A 19656-nucleotide genomic window follows, 5' to 3' on the forward strand; every position below is an offset into this window, starting at 1 on the left:
AGAACCAAAGTCAACCATGAAAAAGTAAGCCAAATATGAAACAATAATTATCTATATTTTCGAAAATAACGCGATTCAAAACAAGGGTGAGAAATCAAAATTATTGCAAAAAACAGGCATATTCAGGCCCACAATTGAAAAAAATGAAATACCGCGCCTTCTTGCCGCTCGTAACGTAATCGCTCTTTCTTATCAACTATTACAGGTTCCGAAGCAATCCTAACTCAAAAATAATTCAGCTATTCAATAGCCGGTTTCCCCGATCACTAGTCGAAGGTCAGGAAGTTATCTAACCCGGTGAATTGGCGCGCCAGAGCTCGCCCATCGTCGGTGGGCGTGCTGAAGGCAATGTACTCCTTGGCGATCTCCTGACCGAGCACAGTGTGGCACTGGACGACACGGAGGAGCTTGCTGGCAATCCCGGAGCGCCGCTGCAGGGGAGAAACCCAAATACGAGACACACCACAGCTGAAAAAGCGGAAACGTTTATATGTTGACAAAACTAAATTATCTAAAAGATCCTCACCTGGCCGCGTAGCTCTCCTCGCTGAAGTAGTCCGTGCCGTCGACTTGGATGAACCGATGGGCCTGCGACAGGGGCTGCACCAGGCAGAAACCCACAATCTGCTGCTTCCGCACCGCCAAGAAGGCCACAAAGATCTTTGGCAGAAAGTACGAGGAGTAGCCCAGCTCCTTATCCACAACCCCGATGAGGTCCCGGAGTCTCTCTAGTCTGGCCGCCGGAGCGCGTTCGTTGATTCGAATGATACGACCATCGCTGGCCCACTCCGGATAAACGGCCACAATATCCTCGTCGATCCAACCCTTGAATCGCAAGACATGAATAGAGTTGTGGTACTCGCGATGCAGCTGCTCCTCCTCCGGTTCGTGAACGGTGTAAACCAATCCGCACTGCTGGCACTGCCGGGCTCCATAGGCCTTTTGTCCCGCATCGATCTGGTACTGATTGGATCCCCCCGCTGCCATCGATAGTAATCTCATGGATGTATCCGGGCGACGCCGCGTTGACTTCTGGACAACGGGCTGCAAGCGCTGCGTGAATATGGGAAATAGCCTGGGCTGAACATCCTCTATTGCTTGAGGATCCTGTTGTGGCAAGCTATCTAGTAATGGTTCCGGCAGAGCTTCCATTTGAACCACCTGCGCAGCCTCTTCGCTATTAACTACCATGTACAAATCATCAACAATCCGATTGGCCTCCTCCTTGTGGTTGTCCGGATTTGCTATGAAAATATCAAAATTCTCTTCTGTGCAAATGTTGTTGCTAATGAGAAACTCCAGTAGGATTTTCTGCTGCTCCACGACGTCGGGATCATCTGTTTGATAGGGCAAACGCTGACGAAATAGAGCAAAGGGATCAATTTCAGCATCCGTCATTTCTGGCGCATACTCAATTATATCGGGTAAGGGCTCTATGTCCATGGGAGTGTCCTCCGTAACCATGGGCGTGAACACAGCCATCGGTTTTGATTCAACAATCTCGTCTATCACCGTGTCATCCAAGTTCTTCAGGATCGCATCCACCGTAGCCTGCTCTGCTGAAAATATCGTTGCCGACTTGACGCGCACTGTCCGTGGCTTCCGGCGTGGCGTTTGGACCAGGGCGATCTTTCCATTGCTGACACTGGCTCGGATGTTGTCCGTGATCCTTACCTCCATGCAGGTGCTGCTCCGCCGGCCGGATTTGAAGAACTTGCGCTTGCTGAGATCCACTGTCTCGGCTGGCGGGGCATTGTAGACCGGCTCGTGCCGAATCAGTGGTATAATGGGCTCCAACTCAATGATGGGACTATCGATCAGAGCCTTGTCCTCATCCTCACTGAGGTCGGAGAAGTCGGCGGATGTTTCTTGCCACATGGTCACTGGCATATTATTGTTATTGTTGGCATCGTCAGCTTCAATCACACTTAATGGTTTGGCCATTTTGATTGGATCCCTGGCACTACGCAGGATCTGGTGCACCTCCTCCACCTTTGCGCGCTCCTCCCGCTTGGTGGTGATCAGGTTCTTCAGCCTTTCGTTGCTCAGACTGTTGAGGATGTTTTTCAAATCTGTGGCTGGTAGTCTTTTTTGAAGTCCCTGGCGCTTGCGTATTTTGTGGCTTACTCCTTTGTTGATACCCAGTTGTGGGCGGGAGTTTGGCGAGGTTTTTGTCGTTCGCCGTATTGAAGTCTTAGATGTGGTGGGCGTGCCTCTCGACTTTGTAGCAGTTGCTCCACTGTGGGAATAGAAGGCCATGGTGGGAATACTGCTTTTCAGCGTCATCTTGCGCATCTTGCTCTGCGGCGATCCAGAGTCGGATTCTGTAGAAGAGGAAACCTTGGTGGATAAAGTGTCTGGGTGCTCTCGCTTTAGGGGCACACGAATGTTTTCTTCTTCATCCGAATCGGACACTTTAACTGGGTATTTAATTTTTCTGCTGCTGATTTCAAGGCTCTTTACTGTGGTTTTAATATTTTTGACATCACTGGGCACTTCAACTGGGAAGTCGGTTCTTTTGGTGCTATTTTCTAGATTCACTGTTGGGGTTTCAATAATTGGCTTTTCATCGTCATTAGAGGCTGGCGCTTCAGTAGGATAACATGGACTTCCACTGCTTCTGGTCAAGCTCTCTGATCTGGTTTTAACAATAGGTATTTCTTTTTCAGTAGATGTGGTTTTCCAGTGTCCACGTCTTGATGGGCTAATGGCAGATTTGGGACTGTTGCTCTCCGTTATTATGGTTCTGTTCTTGGAGGTTTTACCAATTGGGATTACTTCGGCCTTCAAATGGGATATTTCAACAAGAGACTTTGGCCCATTACTGCTGTTCTCCGGGCTCTTTTTTTTCGGTTTAATGGTATCTACTTGGTCAGTGGTCCTTATATTGTTGCTCTGCCTGCTTCTAGGAGACTTTACAGCAGGGGTTGCACTCTGGGTGCCCATACCAATTGTTCTGACCTTGCTTTGTCTACTTCCTGTGGCTTGGATGGAAGTTTCTGGTGAAGAAAACACTTCCCGATTCTTCTGCGCATTAGAGGTACGTGGGCTGCGTCGGCAGCTGGTCCTGATCGCCGTTGTGGGACTGGGATTGGCCCGCTCCTTCCGTGGGGATGGGGATTCCTCAAAAGAGGACGGCGAAGACATAGACGAATCCGCCCGTTTTCTTTGCACCTTGGGTGTGCGGGGGCTGCTGTTTCTACTGTTGTTGCTGCTATTGCTGTTTAGCCGCATGGTTGTGGTAAACAAATGAGGCAGTTGCTCTGCGGTGGCAGCCCCGACGACTCCTCCACGGGTTTTCTTGTTCTCCTTGTTGGTTTCCGGACTGCTGCTGGAGCTGCTCCTCAATTTCCTCGTGCCCTCGGAGAAGAGGCTTCTGCCCTGCTTGTTGGCCGCCACATGGGGCTTCAAGGGCAAGACTCCCAGACTGTCTACGTCCTCATCTTCGTCGTCGTCATTTATCTTGCGCAGCCTGGAGACCGGACTGCCGAACAGTTGCCGCTTGCGCTCCGAGAGACGCGGGGTGGCCGTGCGAGCGGGGCGCGTGGAGCACCCACTACCCTTCGGCGTCTCCATGATGGCTCACAATTCCTTTATTTCGCATTAATTTTGTCCAAACTGAGACTCCCGCTTTTTTAGCTACCTAGTGTTGGAAATATTCTAACCGATCGTGGGTTCTGCTGGTGTTGACCAACACTTGTCAAAACAATCAGCTGCTTGGAGTTCGCGGAACGGCCACTCTCACTATGTTAATGATCTAAAAATGTTAACCATGATCACAAAAAAGGAGCTCAAAACAAGGACGCTACCTTCTCTTGCTACATGTTACATTTTTTCTGGCTTGGCATATCGATACAAAATGAAACACAATTTATTTTGGAAATGTAATTTTCGAATAATTTTTTAACAAACGGCGCCTAAAGCCATTTAGCTTATGTAAATCTAATTATTATATAATGAAATACTTGATGAAATATCGATACAAATAAACAGGGAAGCCATTTAAATCTTATTATAATTATAATATATATTATTATTATATTAAGTCTGTTGTTATTTTCCCACAATTTTTTGAGTTGTTGCACAGAAACGGCAAGTATTTTTAAAAAAAGAAGACTCCCATTTAGCTTAAATTTAATTATGATTTAATGGAAAAATTGTGTTTGATTGTTCAGAAGAACAAAGATCAGTAATCAGTGATCAAGTAGCTCTACCGGTTTTCAATAAATTTAGCAGCTTAACATTTTTCGGACATTTAAACAGATGTGAGCTCTGGTCACACCCCTCCGAAAGCCACACGGTCATACTGTGATACATCAATCAAATCGATTTGGAAAATTCAACCCGCACAGTCCTGTTTGGAAAGTAAAAACTGTAAAAGCTGTGCATTTAAATTTTAATTTACATCCCGGAAGATCAGGTAAGTCCCCCCGCATTATCCGTACCGCATTTGAAAGCCACGCCAATGAAAGCAACGAGAACCGTGAGAAAATGTGAACTCCAATCGCCGCCATCTTTTTTTTGTGTATGCGTTAGGGCCAACGCAAAAGAAAAAAAAAACCGGAATTTGTAGAGATTACTGGTAATCGCGCTCCTTGTACTGCTGCCTAAATGTTTCCCCTTGCTCGTAAATAGTTGAAAACAACCTGCCTGTCTTCTCTTCCCTTGAGGTAACGCGTTTGTCCGCCGCCGTCGCCGCTCAACCGCGATATACAAATATATATATACAGAACTATATTTCCGACGCAGCCGCCGCCGCCGCGTAGATAGCCATATTTCCGGGATTCCCCCACCCAGAGTACTAGAAACGAAATAACCGTGGACGACCACGCTGCGGAACCCGCTGCCGCCATGACCGGAGCCGGCACGTTCAAGTTGTTCATCGGGAATCTCGACGAGAAGACGCAGGCCACCGAGTTGCGGGCGCTCTTCGAGAAGTACGGTACCGTCGTCGAGTGCGACGTGGTGAAGAACTATGGCTTCGTCCACATGGAGACGGAGCAGCAGGGTCGCGATGCCATACAGAATCTGAACGGTTACACGTTGAACGAGTTCGCCATCAAGGTGGAGGCGGCCAAGAGCCGGCGGGCGCCCAATACCCCGACAACGAAAATCTTCGTGGGAAATCTAACGGACAAGACGCGGGCGCCGGAGGTGCGGGAATTGTTTCAGAAATACGGCACCGTCGTCGAGTGCGACATTGTGCGCAACTATGGTTTCGTCCATCTGGACTGTGTCGGTGATGTGCAGGACGCCATCAAGGAGCTGAACGGTCGCGTCGTCGACGGCCAGCCGCTCAAGGTTCAAGTGTCGACCAGTCGTGTGCGGCCCAAGCCGGGCATGGGCGATCCGGAGCAGTGCTATCGGTGCGGAAGATCCGGGCATTGGTCGAAAGAGTGTCCGCGACTGTACGGCAGCGCCGGAGGCGGACGCGAGCCGCCCTCACCGCTCAGCGCCGGTGGCTACAGAGATCGCATGTACGGTCGTGACCCGTATCCGCCGCCACCACCGCCGCCGCCATTCCTGCGTGACCGCATCATGGATGGCTTTAGGGTAAATTCAGCATCCATTTGCCCCCAATCAAATCATTCATTTGCCATGTTTCCATCTTTTCCTTGAGCAGCCGTTTATGTAATACCTGTTTTCTTTCCCGCAGGACTATGACTACTATGACCGCCGTTTCGAAGACTCACGCGATCTGTACGAGCGTCGCTACCAGACTTCGCGTATGCGCGACTTCCCGCCGCCGCCCATCTCGCGCCGCGAGCCCATGCCCCTGCCGCCCCCGCTGAGTGGCAGCCTGCGCTCCTGCAGCGTCTCACGTGGATACGACACCATGTTCAGCCGTCGCTCGCCGCCTCCGCCTCGCAGCAGCAACGGGATGAGTCGCTACGGGTAGGTGCTGAATCGATTTCTAGGACTGTATTCAGGATAAAGCAGAGCAGGACTCAAGGTCTTTTCCTGTGTATAAGATACTTTGCACTTGGAGAATTATTATTCACTCTGCACCTAAAGATTGCAGGCAATCAACACATTTGCCCTACTCTTAAACCTACATTAGACCATTTCTAAAGCCAGTCCGCATTTGTATGTGAAGTTATTCAAGCTCTCAAGTCTAGTAAAAAACTTCTAGTCGGCTGTTAGCCTTTGACATTTAGTTTCTCTATTTTTACTTGCAAATAATGCTCTAGAAGGTTCTTTGTCGGTCTTTGTTTACTTAATGAAACTAGCGAACGAGAACTAAGAAAATGGTAAAATTTTAATAACAAATAATGACGTGCTTACATAAATTTGCATTCAATTCAATTCTTTTCTATTAAACTAAACTATATCAAAGCTAGAATATTTTAGGATTTGAAACAATGATTCAAAGCTATTTATAGTTTTAACCTCAATAAATCAGTTTCTAATGTGTTACTTTATTCCTCAATAGCTCGCCCACTCCACACGGCTACGAGGACTTTAGCCGCGACGCATTCGACGAGCGCATGATTTCGTCGCGCGGCATGCGTGGTCCCTCTCCTCCGGGTCGCCGATATGCGCCCTACTGAGATGAGTTTTACTACAACGGCAGCAGCTGAGTGGCGGTTGCACTACCCATGCCCCTGCCCATGTCCCTACCCATGGCCCACACTTTATACAACACAGCCAGCAACCTAAGGATGACGGCTGGGGACTGCTGGATGCTCTGTTGGTCGCCAGCGGCCTACTACCATCAACCACACCAACAGCACATGCTGATGCCAACGACTTTTTCACATTTGTGGCTGCCGCCTTGGTAAACCACGCGTATTTTACTAAGCCTAAACTAACCATATTTCGTATACTTAAACAAGAAGATGGAAACACTTGTCGAAGCATCCTCCCTATAAGCAAACCATGCCTAAAAGACTAGACAACGACGTGCTCCCCCCACACATCCACAGAGAATCGATTCAACAGTAGACTTTGCGAGTACCAATAAAAGCATAAGCAGTCGAAAAATATGCAAAAATAAACCTGTATTTTAAAGCTAGATTAAGGGGCAGTATTGCAGCGACGTTGAAGCAGCCCATGCGTTACGCGTGGGATGTGGAGTGATGACTGCGATGCTCGGACGAAATGGAGGGATGGCGCTCGTCCTTGTCCAAAAGGGAGCCTTCGGGTGAGTGATCTTCCTGTTTACCACCATTGGGCTTGTTTAGTTCTTGCAGTTCCACCGGTGTTGCCTTTTCAAATGTCGGTGGGATTAGCAGTCGACTGGGGCAAGATAAGAAAGTGTGATTAATACCAGGAAACCCCCATTGAAGAAGTTAACTAAACTCACTTGCTGCAGTGGAGCAATAACATTGAAACTAGCATCATCAATGAGGTTACGCCGAAGGTCCAATATGTGCCCAAACGGGTGTAGATAGATCCCACAAAAACAGGACCAAGGACGCGCGACAGACAGCCTGAACCGGTCATCCAACCCATCCAGACGCCCTGCGGTCGAGGTCCCAGAACCTTTGAGAAGATGGTCTGGATGAGAGTCACCCCAATGGGATATCCCACAGAGGTTAATGCAAATCCAATGATAAACTGCGTCAATGTTAAGGCCGGCAGTTCGGCACACCACGGTTGCGTCGTCACCGGGCATCCCAAAAAGATAGAATCGTTTTTGCTTATATTCCAGCTGGGATCGAAGGGCTGTGCCAATTTGGGCGGATCCGGGCCCCAGGGCACAAAGAGTACTCGGCCGAGGAACATCAACGAGAAACCGCCCCAGATGAGTACGTAGCGTTCGGCAAGGAGCTTGCACATGGGTTCAATCAAAACAAATGTGATCAGGGAGACTACAGCTGCTGTGGTCATCATTATGCCCATGTACCACAGCGACTCTTTGTCGGTCCATGCGAACATGTCCATCGTCAGGGATGTTCCCAATCTGGAAAGCGAAGAAAAAAGTCAAATCAGCTTGGAAAGTACTCTCGTTTAAGACAACTTACGTTTCCAGCAATACAAAGTTAAATACCAGCACAAAGAACGCGACAATCAAAGTCCAGGCGGATAAATAATTCGGCTTGATGCCTTTCCATGTGCTTTCCTCCGAGGTGCCGCCCTGCATTACCATCACTTCGCGGGCAGCGATTTTGTGCTCCTAAAAACAAGTTCATATTAACGCAACATTTATTCAACTAAGTTACATTTCGTTTTACCTCAAACACTCCGGGAAGAAACATCATGAAGTTGCCTATGCTCATCAGGACATTAATCCATCCGGATGCCGTATACATGTTGAAGTGCATCATGCCCCATAGCCAAACGTGTCCGTGCTCGCCAAGCGGTGTTACCACCGCCTGCAGAGCCGGTCCGATAATGAAGCCCAGGACTTGAGCCAGCGACACCATTGAAACTGCATGGGTGCGTTCACTTAATCGCGTGGCAGCCGACAAATAAGACCGGCACAGGGCTATATTCGCCGAGCTAACACCGATGAGGAACCGAGAGGAAAGCATCCAGTACTTGACATTATCCGGACGCAGTTCCAGAGAGGAATATATGCCACTGGCGAGGGTGAACAGGGCCAGCGAAATAAGCAGGGGCAGGCGAATCTTGCCCAGCTTGTTGCCCCACCATCCAAATATCGGACTGAAGATCAATTGCCCCAGTGGATTAGCAGCCACAATTAGACCCATGAACTCCTTGCCCGCATAGGGATCTAGCTGAAGAGTAATGGTCACGAAAAATCGGTAGATGAGCCATCCATAACAAACGTACCTTGTTGAGGTACGGCCATATGCCTGTGAGAATAATGCTGAAGCCCAGCGACATTAGAAACATGGTGAAGTAGATGATTCGTACGGAGCGCCAGCGCTGTTTGTACTCCTCCAGTGTCTCCAGGCCATCGTCCACGTCCTCGGGCAGTCTTTTGGTTTCAAAGCGAGCGGACACACGTCGTGCAAACTCCATGGTCGTTTTGCTGATTTGTATTTTGGTGGGTGCGTTAGTTGTGATAGAAGTCTTTGTGGGATTTTACCACCGCTGAATCATTTCGTATCTGGTTTCGAATAAGTTGTGTGGAATTTTGTAAATGATTGTGTCAGTTTTTAGACATGCTTATACACATTATTTTAATGTTACTTTTGTAAAATATTCAACAGTCTCTCAAAAATAGATTTTAATATTATTCCTCTAAAAAATAATTTTTTTTATAGAATAATTAAATAGTCTTTAATGTTGTTAATCAGTATTTAAAGTTCTTTAAATTTAGACTATAAAAACTCAAATCGTTCTTCGAACATCAATACTTTTAACTTTGGATTTTTAAAACTTGGATAGTGAATTTATTTATTTGTAAAACCCCAAACAGAGTCTTCTTGGCAACTTGAATATTAAGTGGATTATCTCCAGACTATACTCAGAATTACCGAAAATACGGAAACTGTTGGTTAAACTTATCACAGTAATTTCGGAAGATAGAGGCAATCGGGTTTGGTACCGGTTACCAAGTGCCTGGGTTTGTGCATTCCCTAGTAAAAGTCACTATCACTGTGAGTTTGCCTTTGTTTTTTTTTTCGTTTATGTATATGGCATGATAAGGTTCGACCAGAACCCGCCAGTTTATTACATGATTTTATTTATCAGAGAAATAGAAGCCTAGACCACTTGATTTTTTCTCCAGTACAGGCTCTTAAATAGTAACAATTAGTGGTTACCAAATTAAAACAAAACAAGCTCAACAGGTGTTTTGGAGTAGCAGCGATTAGCCATATCAATCGGTATTGGGAAAACGTTCTACTTCCTAGTTTCTCAATGGAAAGTCACGTAAATCAATTTCAGATTGATTATATGTTTCCAATTGATTCACTCACTTGTTGTTTGTGGAGAGGCCAGATTCTCGTTTTGGTTCTCCGACACGCATACACTCACTGTCTTTTGAATACTAGATATTGGATAGCGACCGTTGATCTTTGGTTTCGTTAGACTGAAAAGTTGCTTTGTATTACTCTCTTCTTTGATTTATAATTATTTTGGCACTTGAACTTATTTGGCCGGCGCACGACAATTTACTGTGTTGCTTTTGTACACGCATCTATATAAATAAATGATATACTCTTTTGTTTTGTATTAACTTTTCAGGCATTGTCGCCGTTTGTTGTTACTCTTTTACTCTCTTGGTTTTTGTATCGTTGAAACACACACATCATCCAAAACGCTTTTCTCTGGTCAGATTGCACTGCTCCCAATGGGTATATATATATATGTATATATTTCTCCCCAGTAAGAAGAAAATGTAACCCCCTTCCGCTGATCCTCCCTTTTTCTATAATCCCTTTGTAAGGCTTCGAGCACGTAGGGGAATGCACCTATTACCAATTGGGTTCAGATTCGGAGTCACAACTACCTGTTGCAGCGGAACGGCGACAACCACTGAAGATGAACGGTCGCGGCAGACTAAAGAAACGCACGTCGTGTTGCCAACAAATCAGATGGAGGCGTCGGGAGAGAGCGGGATGGGGCTAAAAAGAGAGGCCCCCCACAAAACATTTAGCCCGAAAGTATGCTATGGATATGTTTATAAATTGTTTAATTGTTGCTGCAGTAACGTATTTTTTCTCGAATTACGCATTTCTAAACTTTAAATACCTTTTGAAAATTTCATAATTTTAAAAATTGCAACCGATATTGGAATTTAAAATTGTTTTTTCCTGGAATTATGTAAAAAAATATAAAATATAATATCCTTAAAGTGGGCATTTACTTTTTAAAAGTCGAAAAAAATAGTGAATATGATTATAAATTAAATTTTTAGGGAAAAAATAAATTTATGAACTAAACCAGTAACTGCATGAACTTATAATCGCATTCCAGTTAAGTTTAGTATCTTCAAAGTCTAGCTTTTCACAAATGACAAGCTTAAAAACAGAAAATTTGAAATGCTCCTAAAATTCCTGCAACTGCAGGAACTACAAAATTGTAAATTTATTTTGTGAGACCCAATGACGTCTTAAAAATATACAACAATATATAATAATAAAAGTAGGAAATATTGGATTGGATTAATTTAATTTCCTCTACAGATTTCCCCGGGCCTGCTGCAAACGCATCAGTCGCCGTTGTCGTAACCAGGGCAGCAGGAGACCACCTGGCTGGATGGGAAGGGGAGCTCGGGCAGGAAGATCCATTGGGGCAGCAAGGGTCACAGCCTCTGGAACGATCTCATTACGCCGGACATCCCGGAAGGAGGCACTTGGCCTTCGGGGCTTAGGCTCCTCATCCTCGCGATCCTTCTGCTGGGGCAAGGCCTCGTTCATAATGTTCAGGCTAAAGACATCTCCACTTCGGGAATCTGCCGACAGATGACTCACTGTATCCTGAAGCACCCTGGGAATCCGCTCCACCACCTGGAGGGCATCACGAAGTGGCCGAATCTCCCGCTCCGGCTCTCTGCGAATTTGCTCCTGTTGGGTTTTACTTTTGGTGATCTTACGAGACATAGGACTTTTCTTGGTCTTCCGGAAAGCTGGCTCCTTTTTCAGGGGAGCGGGACGAGTCAGACGCGGAGCAGCCTGCTCCAGGAACCAAGGTTCCCGACGAGCGGGCTCCTCCAAAGCAGCCTGGCGCTTGAAGCCCGATGGCCTGGACTCACGCTGCTGCTTTTGAGCTCGGGTACCCAACGGCGAGGGACGCACCAGTGAGCTGGCAAAGTCATTAAACCACTCCAAGTGATCCACAGATCTCTTGTGCCTGGCCAGCTCCAGCTCCGAAGTCTTGGAAGCCGTCTCTAGGGCATTGGCTTTGGGCTGCGGAGCAGACTTCTTGGAAGGCTTGTAGATGGTGATGTTAGAGCGACGATTTCGTAAGGCCTTTCCTGAACCAAACGCACTTCTGGTCACCAGATCCCGCTTCTGCTCAAACTGCTGGGCGTTGCGCACAAAGCGATTGCTACTTGGCCCCTGGATGACTATCTCAAAGGGCATATTCAGCGTCTTGGCGTTCGTCTGCATAGTGCGGATGCACTCAGTATCCGAGTTGTCGTCATTACACTCGCAAAGGCACTCCTCCCCGCAGTAGAAACCCAAACAGCCGCAGTGCTCGCAAAGAGCCTTGCAATTCTTCTCGAGTTTTGATTCCGTGAGGGGATTCACGCGGCGGGTAGCCTTTGTGGAGGTGGCCCCTGTCGATGGGGATTGAGTGGTAGTGGTCGTCGAGGGAACAGCGTTGGCCAGATGGATAGCCGCAAATGCAAGTATAACCATACAGCCACAGAGGCTGCTCTTTCCCTTCGTCATTGTGGGTGCTTCAAGTCAAACTGTTTGTTCATTTGCGATGCCCAACCGATTTTATAACGCTGACCAGGTGAAATCGTAGATGTTCGTGACTGACAGTTGATTCTATATTTTAGTTCGCCGGAATTTATGCTGACTTCGTGTGATCTTGAGACATTTCCCAACTGGGTTCTCCAATTGAGTTCTACATGCTGATTTTTTTTGGCACACTTAGGCGTGCCAAGGCCGAATTCCCGCACTTGAACTTGGCCCAGAACAAATAACATTTGTCTACAGCATTTATTACAAAAGAAACCAACTAACAAGAAACCACCGAAGTTATCAGCGGCGTTTGCCCTTTCCCTTCTTGCCACCACCGCCACCACCTCCGGATCCAGATGCACTGGGTTGTGGCTGCGACTGCTGGTGGTACGAGTCGCCGGATTTGTTCTGGCGCGTCTTCAGTTGCGGGATCTTGCTGGCGATGTGCAACATGATGGACTCCCGTGATGGAAAGTCCTTATTGTAAAGGGTTCCGTCAGCGTTGCGCAATTGAACGCGCAAACGGCCACGGAACTGAAGCTCGCTGCTCTTTTCGCGACAGTACTTCATGTTCTCCATCAGGAACTGCAGGTTGCTCACGGACAGCACGTCCCGGATCTCCACATAAGTGGGATTGTCCACGCAGTTCTCCTTAGGCAGCCGGCGGCCTTCCTGACGAGTTCTTTTGCTGTTGATGTAGGCGGGATAGATGCATATCCACCTGTGATAACAATAATAATGGGGACATGTGAGTTCGGACTTTGTTTTGCTCGTTTTTATGTGTTTGCTACCGCTCCATCTCGTTGTGTTTTATGTTCGAGTTCCAGTTGGTTCGCATCGGTACTGCCGCAGCCATTTTCGTAAGGATTTCTTTGTTTTATGAGTGAAATTTGTGTGTAATTAACAAAAAGTAAGCTAGAAAGCTATTTTCCACGCAGGCAACCTGGACTGAAATAGGGATGGCACGGCGAGCAAGACTGAGTAATCGATATTAACCGAAGATTTTTTTTTCAAGCCAAATATGGCTTTTTTATAATTAATAAATTAGTGTTGTACTTCAAAACTTTTCAAATATTTAATATGCAATCCTCGGAGATAAACAGCCTTGGCTCAAGTGTACGAAATAACAATTGAATAACCATTGTCCAATTTGTTAGTGACAGAAATCGAAATAATATGACATGTCAAGTATATATATACTTGAGTTTTTTCAAATTATTGTAAATGCACTTTTTTTTAAGATATTAAAAATATTAACGTTTTGCTTGAGTATTTTTCTTTATGTTTTAGTGAAACACTTCCCTCAACTTTACTAGACTTGAATGTGCATCCCTGGAGCAATCGATGATTCCCCGAAAAGCACCCTCGATTGTATCGATGATTGTATCGATGATTGTATCGATTACCTCCCACCTCTAATGTGCAGGCCGCGGAAGAACTTTAATAACAGTCTGTTTTTGGCCATTCCATGGAGTATTTGCCTTGATCCGAGCGGAAAACGCGAATATTCGAGTTTAACCGTCGACGAGCGGCTCACAAACAATTCTAGTCACGCGTGTCGCGGAGCCAAGCGGTAAACAAAAAGCACGCCACCACCCGCGTTCGCCCACCCCCCGCAATCAAAACAACAAAAGCATATTCGCAAGGCCACGGCAGAGCAACAACAACCACAACAAAAACAACAATGGAAGAACTGAACAGCATATTGCAGAAGACCAAAGATAAATCAACGCAAAAGGAGCAGGATGAGGTACTTATCCCACGGCTTAATCCTTCCGGACCCCTGAACTTTGACATTTGAAAGTGGCACCACGGCCACCCCCCCGAAAAAACACCAACTAACCAGCTCTCCTTCGCCCTCTGCTTCTTCAACCCACTTATTTTGGGGTTTATTTACATGTGGCCCACGCACAAAAACCCACTCCCACATGGCGCCCGATGGTTAAACGTTATCCAGATTCTGCTGCAACCCTTCACATACATACAGCAGATTCCTGGCAAGCAATTCCGCTCGGAGTTGGCCTTGGCCTTCAATCACTGGTTGCTCATACCGGCCGAAAAGTTGGCGCAGATCGGGGACATTGTGCAGATGCTGCACAATTCCAGTTTGCTGTGAGTATATCATTTAAATACAGTATACAGTTGCGGTCAGATTAATAGCCTTTAAAATGCATGCCAATAAATCTCAACATGTAATATAATGTCGTTTATGTCGGCTTTTATCGTATATACACTAGAATTTTGTCAGAGAAAGTTTACATTGTCCAGTTCAAGACTACTTTTTGAACTTACTGAAATTTAAATTATATTATATTGTACAAAAATAAACATTCATGTTATAAAATAAATTGAAACATAAACATTTTGTTACAATTAGAAAACCAATGTACGACCCCATGAAACCATATTAATTCCCTGTGCTAATTATTTGACGGAAACCGTATGTAAATACCTGTCGATTTTGTATGTAAACTAATAATGTAGCGCGTTTTAATTTTAAGTTTTGACCTTTGCCTTCCTGTGTTTTCTGCTCTGAATTGCTTGGCTTTGTTTACCTTTTGTTTGTACCCCAAAAAAACCCCGACCCCCTTTTCACCCCTTCTCCTGCATGTTTAATCTCTTTTCACACTTGGACAGCCTGTATTTGTATACATTTAGTTTATTTGCTTTTGCTTAGATGGATTCCAGTTAAATGTCTAATCATGTGTGAAGTTCTTGTGGAAGTGATGAAGGAAAAAAAACCTCCCCTCTAGTCGAAATATATAGCAATGCTCGCCATATGCTCGCTCGAGAAGTTCTTATCATCATCAGCAGTTCATTTCCATAACGCACACATAAAATTCTATGCATTATCATTCGGATGGTGACTCACTCCTCTCCCCCAATTTGATTTGGCCATATTGAGTAATGTTCTCGGACGTTTGTTGGTTATTTGGGCAGAGTGCGTGTTAGCCTCAAATCAATTCCAAATTTCATCATGAGCCCGCAGCTTTTTCTGTTTACAATTGAATTTCTTTGCATTCCATTGCCGGATCCGAAATTGCATAAATTATTTAGATTTTTCTCCAGAGGGCCACTGGGTAAAATGTGAGCAAGGCAATGAGAGAGCCAACGAAACGCCACAATTAAACTTTGAGCTCGGCCAATTGAAGTGTCTGCGGCTTTTCAATTAAAGTCAGTAAAACTGAGTCGAAGTGGCTAGGGACTTTCGCCTATCTATGAGTAGCAGCCAAGGAAGTATTCATGTCGCTTTCGGGCTAATCTTGTCTTGCCTCCGGCCACCTGTCGCCTCCAATTCAAAGGCAAGCACTCAGAAACGGCCTTAATTCTGCTTAAAATCCCCAGCATTGTTCCTTGGATGCCTTCTCATTCCCCCAAGTGGCCTGCATGTTCTTAGTTGTTTTTTTTTTTCGTACTTTTTATAGTAATGCATTTTCATATTGGCAAAAACTTAGTTTTACAACGATGCCAGCAGTTACAGCAGTCAGTCCTGCCCAAGTACCCCGACCCTCGTCCGTCCGTCATTCATGCACTTATGCCCATTGTCAGTTAGTCAGCCCGTCGCCAGTCGACAGGCATTGTCACAACTCTTGCCACGCAGCACGCCCACTATTTTCCCCTTTTTCCTCATTTTCCCCAACACCATCCAGCCTCCTTGTGCCCCGCATCCTTCCCATGTCCCCAGCCCCTTTGTGCGTTGTCGCTTCAACGCCCACGCCTTCATGCCATACCAAACCGTACCGTACCATCCAATCCAATCCCGTCCCATACCATCCATATTCCCTACCAATGGCTTTGCCAGCTTTGGCGGAGCGCAAACATTTTTTAATTACGCAAATGTTGGGCTGCCCAGCTCGTTTTACCCGCCGGGCACCGTAGTTATTGAAGCGATGGCGGCCTTTAAGCGAGGCTTAAATTTACACATCTATTATGGGGCCACCGTATGTTCATAAATATGTATGTTTAGCCTGACAAAAGGAGGGGGGGACACACCTATTGCGGGGGAATCGGTGCTGGACACGTGACGATTTTCCCTCACTTTATTCACGCTTGAATTATGAAATTCTATTTAAAAACCCATATTTTCTTATTCCGTACGTGTTCATGTACTGCAATTTGTGGTTTATAGATTAACAAAAACATCTGCTGATTGGTAAACTATCGTATTTTCAAATGAATCGGAATGCTGACTATATAAACAGTTACTTAAGCTTGCAAATATTTCATTCGACTATAATTCGACGAACACATATGTATATGGTTCTTTTTCATATTTGTTTGTCATCATTTTTGCTTTAAATTTTATACATAAGTATATCGACATATGAGCCTCTTATAAAGTTTTATTTAAATTTTGCAGAAATCATCATTTTTTTGATATAACAGATTGCTTGTGACTTTCTACCATTAAATTCTGAAAGTTGAGCTTCTCAAGTGTACATATGTACAAATATTTCTTTAAAAAAAATCAAACATGTTATACTAAAATCTATAAAAGTTTATTATTTTAAAGTAGAATAGACTAAACTGCCTTAGACACAATTAACTCACTGCTCCTACATATGTGTTCTTGATACTAACTTACAGCATTGATGATATTGAAGACAATTCGATCCTTCGCAGAGGTGTGCCGGTGGCGCATTCCATTTACGGCGTGGCCAGCACCATAAATGCGGCCAACTACGCTCTGTTCCTGGCACTGGAGAAGGTGCAGCAGCTGGGACACCCGGAGGTACGACGGAAACCAGAGATTGAGCTTTCAGGGGAATGCAAATTAATCCGCATTTCTTGCAGGCCACCAAGGTGTACACGGAACAGTTGTTGGAACTACATCGGGGACAGGGCATGGAGATCTATTGGCGCGACAGCTTCACGTGTCCCTCAGAGTCCGATTACAAGATGATGACTGTGCGCAAGACTGGCGGCCTCTTCATGCTGGCCATCCGACTGATGCAGTTGTTTAGCTCCAACAAGGAGGATTACTCCAAGTTGACGGCTATTTTGGGCCTGTACTTTCAGATACGCGACGATTACTGCAATCTGAGTCTAAAGGAGGTGGGTAGAAGGAATGGATGTGCACAAATCAGTTAATCATTAATGACATTTCCCTACAGTACACGGAGAACAAGAGCTTCGCCGAGGATTTGACGGAGGGCAAGTTCGGTTTCCCGGTAATCCATGCGGTTCGCACCCAGAAGCAGGATAAACAGGTTTTACGTAAGTCCAACGTCTTGACCTCACCCAAAGGCTCTCCACTCATCAAGCTGGGGCTTATGCTTGTATCCACAGACATATTACGCCAGCGCACGCACGACATTGAGGTCAAGAAGTACTGCATCACCTTGCTGGAAAAGCTGGGCAGCTTTCAGTATACACGCAAGGTTCTGGAGACGCTCGATGCGGAGGCGCGGGCGGAGGTTAGTTGTCAAAGACCAGTGATGGGTAGTAATAGTTCCTAGGAACGCATATTAGGTACTTATTTTCTTAGTCTGTAAATGAACGTGCAAACGATTCGCTTGAGTGAAATATGTCCTTTTAGTTCAGCAAAAAGTTCGACCGATCTAAAAAAAAACATTTCATTTGAGTTAATAGGAATCAACCTTTGACTACAGAACTAATTAATTAATGAAAACAATATGTTAAAGGTATAGCTATTTAAAATCCTATATTGTGGATAGTTTTGACCTAGCAACATTACCTAACTCATTTTAATTAATAAAAAAAATATATATATATATATATTACGAATTTACTTCTTGCCCTAATTATTGTATTGTAATTATTGTATAATTTTTGTAAAAACCGATTAGATTAAGCTGCCAGTTGGGTAGCAGTGTGCTAATCTTAAGAATAAAATTTCCACATTTATAAAAGTAAAAAAAAAAAAAAATATATATATATTGTGGATGAATTGTGAATATAAAAGATTAGTTTTTGGAGTTATCCTCCCACTTTTAACTTATAAATATGTTCCCCATCATTGGTCATAAACTAAGTTGTTTGTTCCCAGCTAATAGCTCTCATTCCACACAGGTGACTCGGCTGGGTAGCAATCCGTACATGGACCGACTCCTCAACAAGCTGCTGTCGTGGAAGACGAGCGACAGCGCCAGCATCACCCAGTCGAACCAGATCAATCACAACAACGTCTCACGCAGCAGCCCCAACCAGAACACGCTCAATTGCAATTAGCAGCCAAAGAGGCAAAAGAGGGAGCAGTCGTGAATTGCGAACGGCATAGCCTCTTTTGCCGCCAATCCCAGACAGCAGCAGGCCAGGAGCCAGTCGACGCCCGCCTGCCTCAGTGCGCCCCTGTTGCGTTTCCTGCAGAAGCTGAAGATATTCTGAGATTTATGTTCCCCTTTGCCACCCGGAAAACCCACAGAGAACCCTTTACTTTCAACCAAAACTAGAGCGATGAAAACGGAAATGGAAGGATAGAAATGGAAATAAAAGGATGGGGATGGATAACAAAACCAACAGCAGCCTTACAGAAAATTGTTAAGCCAAAAGTAAATTGATATAAGCCAAGCTTATCAGTGAGCTAGCAAAGAGCCATAGCACAGCTTTCCAAGAATTTGTTTATGTTTACATTTAATTTAATTTCGCTTTAAAGTTACGTAGTTAGTTACGGGGCCACGACGACAGTCGGGGGCTCGATTAGTTTTCTTCCTTTGCCCAGCGAATGGGGTCAAGCAAATCTCGCGGAGCATTAACTTAATTATAGGATATGCAATTTTTTAGCTCTTGTATTTCTAAGTGTGTTTCGTATTCGTAACTCGATTCTGCAAGCAATTTTCGATTTCTAAGTGTCATTTTTCAATCTAACTCACTCGGAACTCAATGTGCACTTCCTTTATCGACGTTGTTCCATTTTAATTGTTATACAAAGGCAATTCGTATACATACGTACTATTAACGACAAATTGTTAACGTTTTATGCAACAACTACAAAATCAACACAAAAAGAAAACAACTATATATTGAAATAATGATAATGATGCACTGCACAGCAGATTTTTGCACATTGCACCACCTAAAAATTATATACATATTATATATAAATATATATTTTTATTGTAGTTATACACTTGAAAAAACGGCAAGAGAAACCACAAAAAAGAACAAGAGGAGTAACCAGATTGCTGAAGAGAAAATGAAAACAAATTGTAAACTATGCAAACATTTTATGGTAGGAACGACAACTAATAGCCGAGAATTTACAGTGCACGCCCGGATGCAGCTAACAAACGCAAGCGCACCTAACATTTTGCCCATATACCACTAATGAAAACATTGAAATATGTATGTATTTAAATAAATATTTATGCCAAGTTGTCAACTAAAAATTAAGAGTTTGGGATCCTTTATAATTAATCGCTGT

The 19656-nt window shown here is 44.9% G+C and overlaps 6 protein-coding genes across 11 annotated transcripts; 2 read left to right on the forward strand and 4 right to left on the reverse strand.

The window, feature by feature from the left end:
- Nucleotides 1-34: 34 nt before the first annotated feature.
- LOC108043607 (N-acetyltransferase eco) lies at nt 35-3686 on the reverse strand. Its single transcript, XM_044457657.1, has 2 exons — nt 527-3686; nt 35-468 (listed from the first exon to the last, which is right to left on the reverse strand). The coding sequence occupies exons 1-2, from the start codon at nt 3574-3576 to the stop codon at nt 267-269; spliced, it is 3252 nt and encodes a 1083-aa protein (XP_044313592.1). The 5' UTR covers nt 3577-3686; the 3' UTR covers nt 35-266.
- A 579-nt stretch (nt 3687-4265) lies between these two features.
- On the forward strand, nt 4266-6998 carry LOC108043606 (RNA-binding protein lark). Of its 2 annotated transcripts, none has more exons than XM_017122386.2 (4): nt 4266-4420; nt 4750-5553; nt 5657-5895; nt 6434-6998. In XM_017122386.2, the coding sequence occupies exons 2-4, from the start codon at nt 4852-4854 to the stop codon at nt 6549-6551; spliced, it is 1059 nt and encodes a 352-aa protein (XP_016977875.2). In that variant the 5' UTR covers nt 4266-4420; nt 4750-4851; the 3' UTR covers nt 6552-6998. The 2 variants fall into 2 exon arrangements, with proteins under 2 accessions (XP_016977875.2, XP_016977874.2); XM_017122385.2 differs by having other exon boundaries at nt 4268-4420; nt 4671-5553.
- Nucleotides 6985-10411, reverse strand: LOC108043604 (major facilitator superfamily domain-containing protein 8). Of its 4 annotated transcripts, none has more exons than XM_017122382.2 (6): nt 10336-10411; nt 8740-9019; nt 8178-8684; nt 7968-8119; nt 7307-7906; nt 6985-7239 (listed from the first exon to the last, which is right to left on the reverse strand). In XM_017122382.2, exons 2-6 carry the CDS (start codon nt 8929-8931, stop codon nt 7059-7061), a joined length of 1632 nt encoding a protein of 543 aa, XP_016977871.2. In that variant the 5' UTR covers nt 8932-9019; nt 10336-10411; the 3' UTR covers nt 6985-7058. The 4 variants fall into 4 exon arrangements, with proteins under 4 accessions (XP_016977871.2, XP_016977870.2, XP_016977872.2 ...); XM_017122381.2 differs by having other exon boundaries at nt 10367-10410; XM_017122383.2 differs by having other exon boundaries at nt 10329-10390.
- Nucleotides 10412-10892: 481 nt separating this feature from the next.
- On the reverse strand, nt 10893-12389 carry LOC108050637. The gene has a single exon (XM_017132411.2). It carries the CDS (start codon nt 12252-12254, stop codon nt 11037-11039), a length of 1218 nt encoding a protein of 405 aa, XP_016987900.2. The 5' UTR covers nt 12255-12389; the 3' UTR covers nt 10893-11036.
- A 127-nt stretch (nt 12390-12516) lies between these two features.
- LOC108050638 (signal recognition particle 19 kDa protein) lies at nt 12517-13241 on the reverse strand. The gene is made up of 2 exons (XM_017132413.2): nt 13064-13241; nt 12517-12993 (listed from the first exon to the last, which is right to left on the reverse strand). Exons 1-2 carry the CDS (start codon nt 13126-13128, stop codon nt 12573-12575), a joined length of 486 nt encoding a protein of 161 aa, XP_016987902.1. The 5' UTR covers nt 13129-13241; the 3' UTR covers nt 12517-12572.
- Nucleotides 13242-13687: 446 nt separating this feature from the next.
- Nucleotides 13688-19621, forward strand: LOC108050636 (geranylgeranyl pyrophosphate synthase). 2 transcript variants are annotated; one of them, XM_017132410.2, is made up of 7 exons: nt 13688-14022; nt 14230-14384; nt 16896-17004; nt 17067-17327; nt 17387-17489; nt 17562-17689; nt 18306-19621. In XM_017132410.2, exons 1-7 carry the CDS (start codon nt 13957-13959, stop codon nt 18462-18464), a joined length of 981 nt encoding a protein of 326 aa, XP_016987899.1. In that variant the 5' UTR covers nt 13688-13956; the 3' UTR covers nt 18465-19621. The 2 variants fall into 2 exon arrangements, with proteins under 2 accessions (XP_016987899.1, XP_016987898.1); XM_017132409.2 differs by having other exon boundaries at nt 13689-14022; nt 16860-17004.
- Nucleotides 19622-19656: the final 35 nt, after the last annotated feature.

The sequence above is a fragment of the Drosophila rhopaloa genome, unplaced genomic scaffold (assembly GCF_018152115.1).
Source record: "Drosophila rhopaloa isolate 14029-0021.01 unplaced genomic scaffold, ASM1815211v1 contig_163, whole genome shotgun sequence".
In the NCBI taxonomy this organism is placed as follows: Eukaryota; Metazoa; Arthropoda; class Insecta; order Diptera; family Drosophilidae; genus Drosophila; species Drosophila rhopaloa.

What these genes read in the sequence shown, in the direction of transcription:
- LOC108050636 (XM_017132409.2), top strand. Translation starts at nt 13,957, where the DNA reads ATGGAAGAACTGAACAGCATATTGCAGAAGACCAAAGATAAATCAACG. An exon ending in CGCAAAAGGAGCAGGATGAG is followed by an intron (nt 14,023 to 14,229) that starts GTACTTATCCCA and finishes AACGTTATCCAG; the next exon opens with ATTCTGCTGCAACCCTTCAC. An exon ending in GCAATCTGAGTCTAAAGGAG is followed by an intron (nt 17,328 to 17,386) that starts GTGGGTAGAAGG and finishes ATTTCCCTACAG; the next exon opens with TACACGGAGAACAAGAGCTT.
- LOC108050637 (XM_017132411.2), bottom strand. Translation starts at nt 12,254, where the DNA reads ATGACGAAGGGAAAGAGCAGCCTCTGTGGCTGTATGGTTATACTTGCA.
- LOC108050638 (XM_017132413.2), bottom strand. Translation starts at nt 13,128, where the DNA reads ATGGCTGCGGCAGTACCGATGCGAACCAACTGGAACTCGAACATAAAA. An exon ending in AAACACAACGAGATGGAGCG is followed by an intron (nt 12,994 to 13,063) that starts GTAGCAAACACA and finishes TTGTTATCACAG; the next exon opens with GTGGATATGCATCTATCCCG.
- LOC108043606 (XM_017122386.2), top strand. Translation starts at nt 4,852, where the DNA reads ATGACCGGAGCCGGCACGTTCAAGTTGTTCATCGGGAATCTCGACGAG. An exon ending in GCATCATGGATGGCTTTAGG is followed by an intron (nt 5,554 to 5,656) that starts GTAAATTCAGCA and finishes TCTTTCCCGCAG; the next exon opens with GACTATGACTACTATGACCG. An exon ending in AACGGGATGAGTCGCTACGG is followed by an intron (nt 5,896 to 6,433) that starts GTAGGTGCTGAA and finishes ATTCCTCAATAG; the next exon opens with CTCGCCCACTCCACACGGCT.
- LOC108043604 (XM_017122382.2), bottom strand. Translation starts at nt 8,931, where the DNA reads ATGGAGTTTGCACGACGTGTGTCCGCTCGCTTTGAAACCAAAAGACTG. An exon ending in TATGGCCGTACCTCAACAAG is followed by an intron (nt 8,685 to 8,739) that starts GTACGTTTGTTA and finishes ATTACTCTTCAG; the next exon opens with CTAGATCCCTATGCGGGCAA. An exon ending in AACTTTGTATTGCTGGAAAC is followed by an intron (nt 7,907 to 7,967) that starts GTAAGTTGTCTT and finishes TTCGCTTTCCAG; the next exon opens with ATTGGGAACATCCCTGACGA.
- LOC108043607 (XM_044457657.1), bottom strand. Translation starts at nt 3,576, where the DNA reads ATGGAGACGCCGAAGGGTAGTGGGTGCTCCACGCGCCCCGCTCGCACG. An exon ending in GAGGAGAGCTACGCGGCCAG is followed by an intron (nt 469 to 526) that starts GTGAGGATCTTT and finishes CCGCTTTTTCAG; the next exon opens with CTGTGGTGTGTCTCGTATTT.